Source organism: Meriones unguiculatus, chromosome 4 (genome assembly GCF_030254825.1).
Source record: "Meriones unguiculatus strain TT.TT164.6M chromosome 4, Bangor_MerUng_6.1, whole genome shotgun sequence".
Taxonomy (NCBI): Eukaryota; Metazoa; Chordata; class Mammalia; order Rodentia; family Muridae; genus Meriones; species Meriones unguiculatus.
Genome location: NC_083352.1, coordinates 16,903,052 through 16,915,904, shown reverse-complemented (window position 1 = coordinate 16,915,904; position 12,853 = coordinate 16,903,052). Strand labels below are relative to the sequence as shown.

The following is a 12,853-nucleotide window of genomic DNA, read 5'->3' as shown; positions in this document are numbered from 1 at the left end:
ATGGGTGGAGAGGTGGGGAAGGAGACGAGGGAGGGGAAACTGATCAGAATACATTGTATTAGTTTTCATTAAAAATGACAAAAAACAGGAACAAATGACATCACAGACCTTGTATTCAGTTGATTTATAGTGAAAAAGAAAAGATATCTCAGCAAAATAGAAACGGTATGATTGTTTGAACACGCTTTTGTAAAGATAATTGTATAGATAAGTTTTTAGCCTCACCTCAGTCACACATATGCATGCACATACAGGGATCCCAACTTCAGAATCAGGCTGCAAAATCTCCACTAGATGCAGATGAATGTGAAAAGTAAGAAAGAGAATGTCTAGCCTAAAACATGAGAGATGTCTTCAGTTACACGCAGGTAGACAGATACAGAATATGCTAACCACGAAAGAAACTCTGTGGCTTGTGAAAAACCAGTCATCTCAGCCATTAAAGCACACCATTAAGACAATGAAAAAGCCGGCAGCCGAGTTAGAAAGGGCGTAGTTCCAAAATATGAGCGTTAAACAAATCCAGGTGAGCCTTAGCATTAACAATAGATAGAAACAGTGTGTGCAATGCAGGCATGCAAAAAAAAAATATTCTTTTTTTTTTTTATTCAGCCTGGTGCATCAGCCATTGTAAGCATTAAAACCTTCCTACATATGGATGGCTACACCTACACACACACACACACACCTACTTATGTGTGGCAGTATTTAACTTAATGTAAAAGAATGAAAACCACACAGAATCACCAGTTTTTTCTTCTATATAGTGTTTTCAGAAGTCAACTGTATCACACAACTAAGTGCATTTGCTGTTGAGGTACCAGGTAATTTTTTTTTTCTGAAATGAATGGGTTATTAATCTTTCCTCCTCAGTGATCTCTGTCTTTAAAATTGTTTGAGCTAGAAATAGGTTAGCTGCATTTTTTTTTTTTTTTTTAGCAACATGGGCTCACTGTTTGTGATCTGGCTTCTCCCACAGCACCACTCTCTAACCACGTGCTGCTACCTTAAAAAGAAGATCCTGTGGACTAACCACGAGAAACTGGCCTTTTAAGCAAAAAGAAGAAAGAAAAGGAAAGAAAGAAAGAAAGAACAGCACAGGTTTCCTCCCACTTCCACAGAGACAACTGAGTACTCAAAGCCATGAACTAATAAATCACCTGTGTCTGAGAGGCTGAGCTTGTGTCTTGTGTCTTCTCCATCGCTTCAGTTCCATTTCTACCTTATCTGCCTCTGTTTATGGCTGCTGAATCCATGCTGAGCAGCAGAAAGCTGGCATACATGGCACTGTCAGCAGATCCCACTGCACCCGCACTGCCCAGGGACCCAGGGTCTCCCATCCCTCGATCTCACTCTGTAGGGTGGATTGACTCTTCCTCTTATCCCTCTCTAACCTACTCACCTCAGACATTTATCCATACAAGGACAAATCCAGTCCCTGTTTGGCTGTTGCTGCTCATCCTGCATAAATGCGAGACTATGCCAAGCTACCTGTTGGAGGTGGAGAGAGGGCTCGGTGGTGAAGAGCACTAGCTTACTTTTCCAGGTGACCACATGGCAGCTCCCCATGGCAGCCTGATTCCCAGCCCCCACCTGGCAGCTCACAGCTGTCTGAAACTCCAGTTCCAGAGAAACGGATGCCCTCTTTTGACCTCCATGAACACCCAGTCACACACGGTGCACAGACATACATAAAGATAAAAACACCCACACAAACAAGCAGAAACAAACTAAAAATCATCAAAAGCAGATTTATCATTAAGCTGAAGAATAAAAAGGCCCAGGCTTGATTTTCTACATAGCTCTTTTCATAAGTCAAGGGGTTATATCATGTTATTGCCACGCATCAAATTTGATATAATTCAGGCCACACTGAGCGGATCCACCTCGGCTCTATACCAAGTCACTTGGTGCTGGTGTGTGGTAAGCACCTCACACTGCCACATGGAAATGGACTGTGAAAGTTTCAAAAACTGGCACAAGTCAGTTCAACGGAATGGAATTGTTGAGATAAATGAGGTAAAGCCAACACTCACAATGTAACCATTCTTAATTTATTATCTTATCTTTGTTCCTGAGACAATGGTGATTGGGCCTTTGTGTTGGAATTTCCCCTCTTTCCAGTTCTATAAATATAAAAAGTTGGCTTACAATTAATTGGTGTTGACTAAAATCTACAAAATCAAGCAAGCAAGCAAACAAACAGAAAACCACTTGTGTTCCTCTTGTCCCATAGAAACAGCTGTCTATTTCCCAGCATGACTGTGGGTTGTATCAACTTCTTTCTGTTTAATTTTTTTTACTTTTAAAAATGTCTATTTATCGTGTGTATACATTACACACATATGTTAATGCCACAGAATATGTGCAGAGGTCAGAGGACAACTTGTTTTTCTCCTACCATCACTATGCAAATGTGAAATTGGAGTGGGATGTTATTTCAACCTTTAACATCATAAATGTAAGATATGAAAACAAAAGCACAAAACAAAAACTAAGGGCTGGTGAGATGGCTTATCAGGGAGAAGCGCTTGATGCCGGAAAGGAAAGGCTGATGGCTGCAGATCGGCATGGTGATGGAGAGCATGGACACGCTGTTCTCTGACCTCCACCTGTGAGGCCGGTACCGCCTGCGTGGCACACTCTGCATGCACACACACAACAGATTTTAAACCAGTGTAGCCAGTTATGATTGATTCATTTATGATTTCTAGATATGGCATTTCCATATCTGCCTTCCTGGTTGTGCCTGACTCAGACACACATGCAGTATCAATAATATTTGATACTCCATGCCTGTTGCTTGTTAGCCTTCAAAAAGTTCAAGGTTGAGTTAAATGTGAATTATTTTAATGTTTATAGTCGGAAACCTTGAAATGCATCTACTTTAATCAGGTGAAAGCAATAATGATGTTTCTCAGTAAGCATGTATTTCTGATTTGGGTTACCTTGTTATCATCCACAGAATCTAATAAAATCATGAACAACTAACACGTATCATAACTTTCATCATCTATGTTAAATTTAAAAAAAAATGTCTTAAGGTTCCACCCAGGAAGTCATGCATTTTAGGGTCGTGCATTTACACAAGTAAAAACCTTTACATATTATTTGCTGACAGTTTCTAGGTGACTTTTTTTCAGTATATGAAAAACATCTGGCCTTGTGAAATGCTGGAATATTAAAATAAATGATAGACGACAGAATCTAGAGCAATTTATTCAGTAAAAAAAAAGGGTTTAATTTTTCTTGTTATTAATCATTAGCTTCTACAGATATTTCTTGACAAATAAACAGTAAGAGGTTTAGAAAGAATGAAGAAAAAAATCTAAAAATGTCATTGCTTTCTGTCTCCTCTTACAAAATAGGAAAGGCATTCGTTTTATTTTACGTGTAAATACTGCGCGTAGAGGTGTACAGGCCGCCGAAGCATGCGCAAAAAGAACTGCCCCTCGGTGGCTGAGGGCCGGAGGCTCCAGGCATCCTCTGAGCCCTGCAGGGAAAATGCTGGCTCCTCTGGGCTCTGGTCCCTGCGGACACAGAGCTGCCCTGTGGAGCTTCCTGCTCCCGCCCGGCCTTGCCTCTCCTGCTTCCCAAGAGCCCAGGCGCAGGGGCCACGAGCTGCCAACGTTGCGCCAACTGCCATCACTGTGGCAAAGCCAGCGGCCACACCATGCTGCCCTTCTTCCTGGTCCTCTCATGCCTAGGCCAAGTGATCGCCACAGGCAAGGGTAGGTGAAACCACAGGCCACCTGGCGTGGGTGGACTCAGCCCAAAGACCCCTGCCTCTCCCTGCGCTGCGGCGAACTCACTGTGCCCCTCTCCGCAGACTTTGAAACACCACTTCTGCACATTACAGTGCCACAGAAAATCGAGAGCAACGTCGTGGATGGCGAGGAGGGAGAAGCACATGTAATTAAGAGAGCGGATTTTGCGGGGGTGGGGTGGGGCGGGAGGATGGCTGTTGTCTACTTCTGGCCCACGTCACTGAATGGCCACGTAGTCTTTTTGAAATCCTGCTTGTGCTAAAGGCTGTTGGTCTGAGGAAGGGCAACTATCTCAGTTTTCTCTCACTTTCCAAGTATTGCACAAGTGTTTTATGTGAGACTCAAATGTTCTAGCTTCCCTCTAGGTCCCCTCGCTGTCACGCACAGCTTGCTGGACTCAGGGAAAACATGGCCACTAATTATAGATTCTTAGTGAGACAGCACTGACATTTACCTTGTATCATGACTTCCAAACTGGCACCATAAAACCCACCAGGCCTGTAAGTGCGCACGTATGTGAACCCTCTGGAAAAACAAAATAGTAAAGCGTCAAAGTAGTATTCTGAAGAATACAGAGAGATGTGTCTGAAGTGAGTGTCCGTTCGCGCAAGTTCTGAGGTACTCATTTTAACCAACTGAACACCTAGTCACATACATTTTTTATGACTCTCTATGGCAATATTGTCTTTCCACTTGTACAATATATGTATAAAACTTCTGACCTGCATACAGCCTTGTATTTTCTGAGAGCCATTTGCATAGGACCAATGAGGAAGCAGTGTTAGCAAAATAGTTCAGAATGTTTTCAGTTCCTTCCAAGTCAGACAATTGTTTTCTACAAAGTTAGCACACTGACTTGTCATCATTTCATACTGCCTTCAAATCACCTTCTTACAAGCTTTTTACTTTTGCTATTCTTAAACAGATATTTAAATATATATATATATATATATATACACACACATACATGTATATCATGAATGTAACCATGCCTAGTTTTATAACTAGCTTCTTGAGATTTGACCATAGATAACATTCAGTCTACAAAGCATTAATATTTCACATTCCAAACCATGAACTTATCACTTAAAATATTTTTTTGAGTCTTTGAAAATTTCTTACATGATATCTCCTGGTCCTATCCAACCCCACTCTCCTCATGGTTCCCTGCAGCCCCTGTCTTAATGTCCTTGAAATTTTAAAATTAATTTTTAAAAAATATTTCTCTATGTTTTTATTCTAGACACTCTGAGCCATGACTATGTCTTGTTTATGTTTTATAGGTTCCATTATAAAGTCTCTGCATATTGTTTTATTTTCTCCGGCACAGAAACTGGCATTATAAACTTGTTTTCTAATTGTTTATCTTTCAATGTATAGGAATAAAATGTACCCCTCACCTCATAATTAATTGTATATAACTCATGAATAATGACTGCTGTCATTTGCAATATGGGTTTATTTCATATATCTTTTGAGTTTCTATCCTCCTGGTGTCAGTTTGTAGAAGACACTTGTATTTGTTTTCCCTTTAGGTTCAGTGATGACAGTAATATGTTGTGGGGGTCATTGCAGTTTGGGTATACGTAGGTTCTAATGTCACATGAAAGGTGTGCATACGTAGATCGTAGATCGTTTCTTTTAAGGAGCCGATGTTTCTAATAATGGCTTTCTCTCTTTCCGGACACTTTGCCGCAGGTCACTTACCTGGTCAAAATTGAGGGCAAAGCATACACGTTCCGTCTTGAGAAACAGTAAGTCAACAGGTGCTTGCTCTGACCTCACAGCCGTTTCCGGTTCCATCTTCCCGCTCATCCCCAAGCTGGGCGTGAGCACTCCATTCACTTGGCCGTCTTCACGGCTCACGCGGAGCTGGGATTTCAAATCTTTCTCGTGGGATTTTAACCCTAATCGTCTACATTCTAAGTTAATGATATCTTAAGGTGAAAATTACCGAGGACCTTAAAGCAACGGGTCTCAGCCTTCCTAATGCGGCAATCCTTTAATGCAGTTCCTCAAGTTGAGGTGACCCCCCTATACTGTCTGGTTTTGTGAGGCTAGAGTGCTCAGAGAGAAAGGAGCCTCAGTTGAGGAAACGCCAGATCTCCATGAGATCTGGCTGTAAGGCATTTTCTCAAATAGTGACAGATGGGGGAGGGCCCAGCCCGTGGTGGATGGTGCCATCCCTGGGCTGGTGGTCCTGGGTTCTATAGGAAAGCAGGCTGAGCCAGCCATGAGAAGCAGGCCAGTAAGCAGCACCCACCACGGCCTCTGCATCAGCTCCTGCCTCCAGGTTCCGGCCCTGCTTGAGTTCCTGTCCTGACTTCCTCCAGTGATGGACTATGATCTGGAAGTGTAAGCCAAATAAACCCTTTCCTCTCCAACTTGCTTTTTGGTCAAGGTGTTTCGTCGTAGCAATAAAACCTGGACTAAGACACTTTCCTACCCATCAAATTGTTTTGTTGCTAATTCATAACTGTATTTTTGCTACTGTTATGATGTGAATATTTTGAAGGCAGGGTTGCCAGCGGGGTCATGACCCACAGGTTGAGAACCCCTGCCTTAGACCATACTCATGGATGCAGCCATGACAAAAGTGTAGTCGTTACTTCTCTGTGTGTAATTTTGTGGTTTCATAGATTGTTTCACACATCTGTGGGGTTCCAATATATGATATATTGTATTATTTCATATATTATATGTTCATATATATTATATTATACCTTACCTGAGTACTGTGTATGCCTCAGAAAAATATCTCAGCCTAGGAAATCAGGTCGATCTTGAAAATACTGAGGTTAAAACTGCAAACAAGGGCAAAACTTGCCTAGGCCATTGCTTTCATAAAGAAAGAAAACTTGAGTTATCAAAAGCAGTGAGTTGACATCAATTGTGCGGCCATGATTAGGGTTGAGGGGGCACGTGCGTGTACGTGTGTGTGTGTGTGTGTGCATTTATATATGTAATTCATGTATGTAATCATCTGAAAAATAAAGAAGTTTTGACTTCCTGCTCTCCAATCTTTACCGCTTTACCTCAGGAGTCTTACTGCTCTATCTAGCAATACAAGTGCTATATTGAAGACCAATGGAGAAAGTGGACAACCTTGTCTTGTCCCTGATTTTAGTGGAAATGCTTTGAATTTTTCTTCATTTAGCAAGATGTTGGCAGTGGGCTGCTTGTAAATTGCCTTTATTATGCAGAGCTCTGTCTCCTGTCCCTGAGTTTTCCCAGAACTTTTATCATGAAGAGATGCTGGACTTTATTAAAGGCTTCTCTTCATCTAATGAGATGATTTAAGTCTCTATGTATGTTGAATCATCCTTGGATCTCTGCGATAAGCTGACTTGGTCATAGCGGGTCATCTTTTTTTGTGTGTAATCTTGAATTGGGTTGCCAAGTATTTTACTGAAAAATTTTGCATCCAGGTCCATCAGTGAAAAGCCCATAATATTCTTTTTTTGTATTGGATCTCTCTATGTCTATTTTGTTATCAGGGTAATACTAATGTCATAAAAATCATTCAGAAATGTTTCTTCATATTCTATTTTATGTGATAACCTGAGGAATATTGGCACTAGTTCTTCTTTGAAGGTCTGAAAAAAATTCTGCACCAGATCCATCTGGACACAGGTTTTTTGTTTTGTTTTTGGATATTTTAAATTATTGTTTCTATCTTATTGGATGTTTTGGGACCATATCTTGTACTAGCTTTTGTAGGCCATGCATATAATGTGTAATATATAATATATATGAACATATAATATATGAAATAATACAATATATCATATATTGTATATTGTATTGTACACACATATCCAGAAATGCAAATACTTCTTTTAGATTTTAGATTTCCAGTTTGAAAATGAAGCATCAGTGACACAATTGGTTAGCAAAACACTTATAATTTAGATTTTTAAAGTGTGTTCTTATGTTTCGCTGAATTTCTTCAGTGATATAATAGCTACCATTTCTTCTTTACTTTTATTATTTGGTTAAATTGGCTAAAAGGTTTCTCAATTTTATTAATGGAAAACCAGTTCTTCATTTCACTGATTATTTGTTTTTTTTGTTTTTTTCATTTCCAGTTCATTAGTGTCAACCATGATTTTGATTATCTTTTCCCATCTGGTTTGGGGGTATTGCCTGTTCTTATATTTCTGAGGCCTTGAGGTACATCATTAAGTTATTAAAGATCCCTCAAATTTCTTGATGTAAGCACTCAGTGTTATGAACTTAACCCCTTAGGACTGCCTAAACTATGTTCCATGGATTTCAGAACGTTGTGCTTTCATTTTCATTTACTTTTAGGAATGTTATGCCCTCTTCTTGGTTTCTTCCTTGACTCCGTTATTCAGTAGTCCATTGTATAGTTTCCATGAGTTGTGTATACTTTCTCTAGCTTCTGAGAAAGTTGCTGAAGAGATCCAGCTTTATTCCTTTGTGATGGGACAGGATGAAGGAGGTCATCTCCGCTTGATAAAGCTTGCTTTGTGTCCTACTATGTGATTGATGTTGGAGAAAGATCTTTAGGATGCTGAAAAGAAAGGATTTTCCTTAGTGTTTGGGTGAAATACCCTGTGGATGTCGGTTGTGTTTATCTGATGAGAACCCTGACATAAGTCCACACTTGTAAAGCTACCTGATGTTTGACAGAGAGCCCAAAAACACTTTGAAGAAAAGACATCATCTTATCAAGTGTTGCTGGTCAAATTTCATAGCTGCATGTGGAATAATGAAACTAGATCCTTATTTCTCACCCCGCAAAAAAAAATCTACTCCAAATGGCTTTAAGACTTTAACATAAGACTGATACTCTGAATCTGATAGAGGAGAAATTAGGAAATATATCTGAATTCATTGGCATGGAGAGGACCTTCTGATCGTAGCAGTGCAAGCATTAAAACCAACGGTTAATGGAGGGGACGTCATGAACCTGAAGTTTCCGTACAACGAAGAACACCATCATTGGAATGACGAGGGAGCCTACAGAATGGGAAATAAATATTTACCAGCTACATATCTGAGGATTAGTAACTAGGGTATATAGAGAACCAAAACAAAAAGCTAGCCATCAAGGAATTAAATATCATTTTAAAAATGGGGCATGAAACTAAACAGTTCTACAAAGATTAAATAGAAAGAGGTGTTTGGAATTTTGAGATGGTTTGCAATTTTACAAAAAAGCATTTGCTGGTGATATATATAATCAACCCATTTACTCATTAGCAAATACTAAGGTTATCATACCATGAGGTGTATTTGTGGTTAAACTAAAACAGAAATGAGACTATGTGGTTGTGACCATCAGTTTGTTAACTATAATTTGTCATAGACCTATGCTGGTCCCTGGTTTTAGTCCTAACTTTTAAGTTTTTATGTATCTAAGACAAGCTAGATAATGAAAAGACGGGTCTATTTAATTTTTAGATATTTGGGTTTGGTAAATTTACATTTTAACTAATCTGGAAATTTTTGTTGTTATGAACCTGTATATTGATATTAATGATATTATTACAATAAAATGTCATTATTTTGATTGAAATAGGACATTTTTACATCCACTTTTTGTGACATATTACTATAATCAGCTTGGAACGTTGCGACAGGATTATTCTTTAATAAAGGTAAGTCTAAGCTTTTGCTCTGTAGATTTTGGTTTTGAATGTATGTTTGTGTGTGTGTATGCATATATGTGTAGCAGTGTTTTTTCCCCCTTATATCCTCATAGTTGTTAATTTGGAAATTGTTATGCATACTTTTAAATATAGAAGATATATGTTCCTGTATATGTATGGATTAATGTTACCTTTAGAAGTTTTTTCATTTTTTAAAATTTATACTTTTTAAATTTTATTTTTAGTTAAAATATTATTATATCACTTGACATTTTACTCCCCCCCAACCTCTCTCATGTTCCCTCCCTCCAACTGTGGTGATAATTTTTTAGACAAGGAGCCTAGGCTGGTGGCAAAATCCCAGTCCTCCTGCCTCTACTCATAAGTGTTGGAATCACAGGTTTGTATTATCATGAGCAACTTAGATTCATGATTTTAATAGGCTTAAGGTGGCTACTGAGGGAAAGAAAAAGAAATGCTTTGTAATCCTTAGCACTGTTGGTCAAACAGATGACAAATGCAAGCCCACCCCTGAATAAAATAAGTGCTTTGGAAGGCTGGCACCCAGAAAGCACTCATCTCAAAAGCACAACTACACTGTGCCTGGAGACATCAGAAGTTTGAGACGGAAAAGAAAAGGCAGGCTGGGGGGCAAGGCAGGCTGAAGGATGGGAAATGTCTCACAAGCCCTGAATAGTGGAGGAGACTGTAGGAATTGCCATATAGAAAGACAGCAGTGGAATGGCAAGAGAGAAAACACGCAAAGCAGAGGGCACGCAGATTGGCACAGGCTGGGTCAGCGGACATGGGGTGGCATGCAAACGCTCTCTGGTGGGGACAGTGGGCTATCGCATAAGGGATTCTAACACAGCTCTGAAATTAAAGATCTGGCAGCACCTTGCACACGGCAGTATCAGAACTACGGGCACTCCTAGGTGTCCGCATTTTACAATTGATTTTGATTAACATTTATTAATTGTGCATACTGACAGGGCCTAGTGTGGTATTTCAACACTTGAATGGCATGTACAACGAATAAATCTAGATTCCCTTTATCCATTCGTTCTGGCCCTTTGCAGCTCCTGGTCACCACTGCTGTAAACTCAGGTTTATCTTTCTGGCTTTCACACGTGACAGAGAACATGTGGTACTTGTCTGAGTGGGCTTGGATTATTATTATTGGAATTTATTATTATTATCATTAGTATTATTATTAATGGAAGTAAGGCCCTTTCATCCTTTGTACTAGAGTGATGGTAGTTTTATTTATGTCAATATTATTCCCACTCTGTGTGTGTGATCACAATTGGTTTCCTTTTCCTCTGTTGAAAAGAGATCTCTCTGAGATCTGAGTCCATATTTTAGCTGTTGTGAACAGTGATTCCCTAAGCATGGCTATTCAGGTATCTTTAGAGTGTTGGTTTCCTTTCTTCTGTACTGATAACCCAGAGCTGGGGTAGCTGGGTCTTATGGCAGATCTTTGTTTGTTTGTTTTTTCATTCTTTTTTTTTTAATTGAAAGTAGGTTTTTCTTCATACAATATATTCTGATTGTGGTTCCCTTCTCTTCCCTTCTCCCAGATCTTCCCCACCTCCCCACTCACTCCAAACCCTCACCCCTTTTTTTTGTTTGTTTGTTTTCTCTCTTTAGAAAATAAAACAGGCATCTAGAAAAAATAAAACAAGATTTTAAAAATACTGTAGATTGCATATATTAATAATCAGATTTTGAAATCATCTCACGTACCAAGAAAAAAACTTAATTCTAAGCGTAGAACTCTTCTTTTTAAAAAACTGGTAATGTTAAGGACAAAAGTATTTTCTGCTTTGAGATATAGCTCCTTTAAGCATTCATGGCATTGGTGGTGATGACAGAGAGACTATTGTGACGTCCATGACAGCCATTCGCCTATGGCTTTCTTTCTTTTCTCACTTTTCTATTAGGTTTGACCGATTTTTGCATCAGGGCAACACGGGCCTCTGTGAGGATGCGGGAAGTATTGTCCTCTTTTCCATGGACGCATAGGATCTATTTTAGCAGCCGACATGTTTGAGGAGTTGTTCAGAGATGTGCCTGGGCCCAGGGAAACCTGTGGTACAGTTTGGGGCCTTCTGGTTGCCAACTTTATTTAGCACTTCTAGCTATGCTGACCCGAGGTTTTATTTGTGTCCCTTTTGTGGTCTCAGGTGCTGATAGATGATGCAGACGTATTGGTAGTGTCTCCATTTTGTCTCTCCTGACAGCGGGTCATGCAGTGGCATTCAGTACCTCACAGGGAGGAGTTCTGTGTTCTTTCTTTTTAATTTTGTCTTTCTTATCTACAGGTTTTTTTTTTTTAATTTGTTGAATTTATCAAAGAATCAAATCTCCCTTTCCTTCTTGTTTTCTAACTCAATTTTCTTTCTTTTAATTCTTGTGTTTCCTTCCTTGCACCTGATTAGGATTTCCTTGGCATTTTTCTATTGTATGGCCCCTTCCTCTTTTCTGTCATATCCCTTAGGCCCATCTTGTATCTCTCCTCTTGGGTGTCTCTGCACCCACAGCAATGGATTCATGTCCTGTCAATCCCGAGGTACATATAATTAATACACATATTTAAATTTCGCTTATGTCATCTTCTTCGACTCAGGAAGTGTGCTGATTAATTTGTAAGTGTTGAGAGTCTTTTTATCTTACGTGTTCCTGCTTTGTGTTTTGATTTTTTTTTTCCCGGTGGTTAAAGCATAGTGTTGGTTAAACTTGTGACTCTTTGCTTTATGGCCTCACATAGGCATCTGGGTGCACTGTGTTGGTCCCTTGGGAAGAGCCTGTACTTCTGCTACTTAGGGAGGGTTTTCTGCTCAGTCAGGGTTGTGCTGCTTTCCTCTCTGTGCTTCAGCTGGGCCTGCACCTTCTCTCTCAGCCACAAAGACAGTGTTCGGGGTCCGTTTTCCTCTTCACAGTTACCAAGTGTTTGCATCAAGGTTCTTGAAGCCCAGACATTTGATGCTTGTATGTTTAGGATGGCTGTGTCCTCTGGAGGTTCGGTTTTGCTATCTTTTCCAACAATTTGGGCAATAGCAGATTTCTCAGCTAGTACATGTGATGTGGTATTCATGAAATTATTTTGCTCTTTAGTATTTCATCCATTTACTGTCAAGCCACTTGGGTACTTTTGTTTTGAGATGGCTTTCTATTTTATTAATAACCTACATTAACTGTGCTAAACGGGTTCCGTTATGACATTTTAGACAAACATATGTTGTGCCTTGGATTACATCCACACCTCATTCGTCTCTCCTTCACGGTCCCAGGCGTCTGCACTATAGTTCCTCTTCTAGTTAATTGACTTTTTCAGGGGTTCTGTGGCATCTTCTTTATCCATGTACCCACCGATGGGCACCTAGGCTGGTTCTGTATTTTGACTATGGTGGATAGTGCTGCAATAGACGTGGTGGGGAGCTGTGCCATGGTCTTTACATTACAATT

General features: G+C 39.8%; 1 protein-coding gene across 1 annotated transcript in view; it reads left to right on the top strand.

Annotated features, from left to right (window-relative positions):
• Window positions 1-3,673: 3,673 nt before the first annotated feature.
• Window positions 3,674-12,853, top strand: part of LOC110560032 (A disintegrin and metallopeptidase domain 3-like) — a 42,367-nt gene continuing 33,187 nt past the window's right edge. The window contains exons 1-4 of the mRNA XM_021655714.1: window positions 3,674-3,731; window positions 3,830-3,912; window positions 5,466-5,521; window positions 9,316-9,394. Coding sequence (XP_021511389.1) covers window positions 3,674-3,731; window positions 3,830-3,912; window positions 5,466-5,521; window positions 9,316-9,394 — 276 coding nt within the window. The remainder of the gene's footprint in view (window positions 3,732-3,829; window positions 3,913-5,465; window positions 5,522-9,315; window positions 9,395-12,853) is intronic.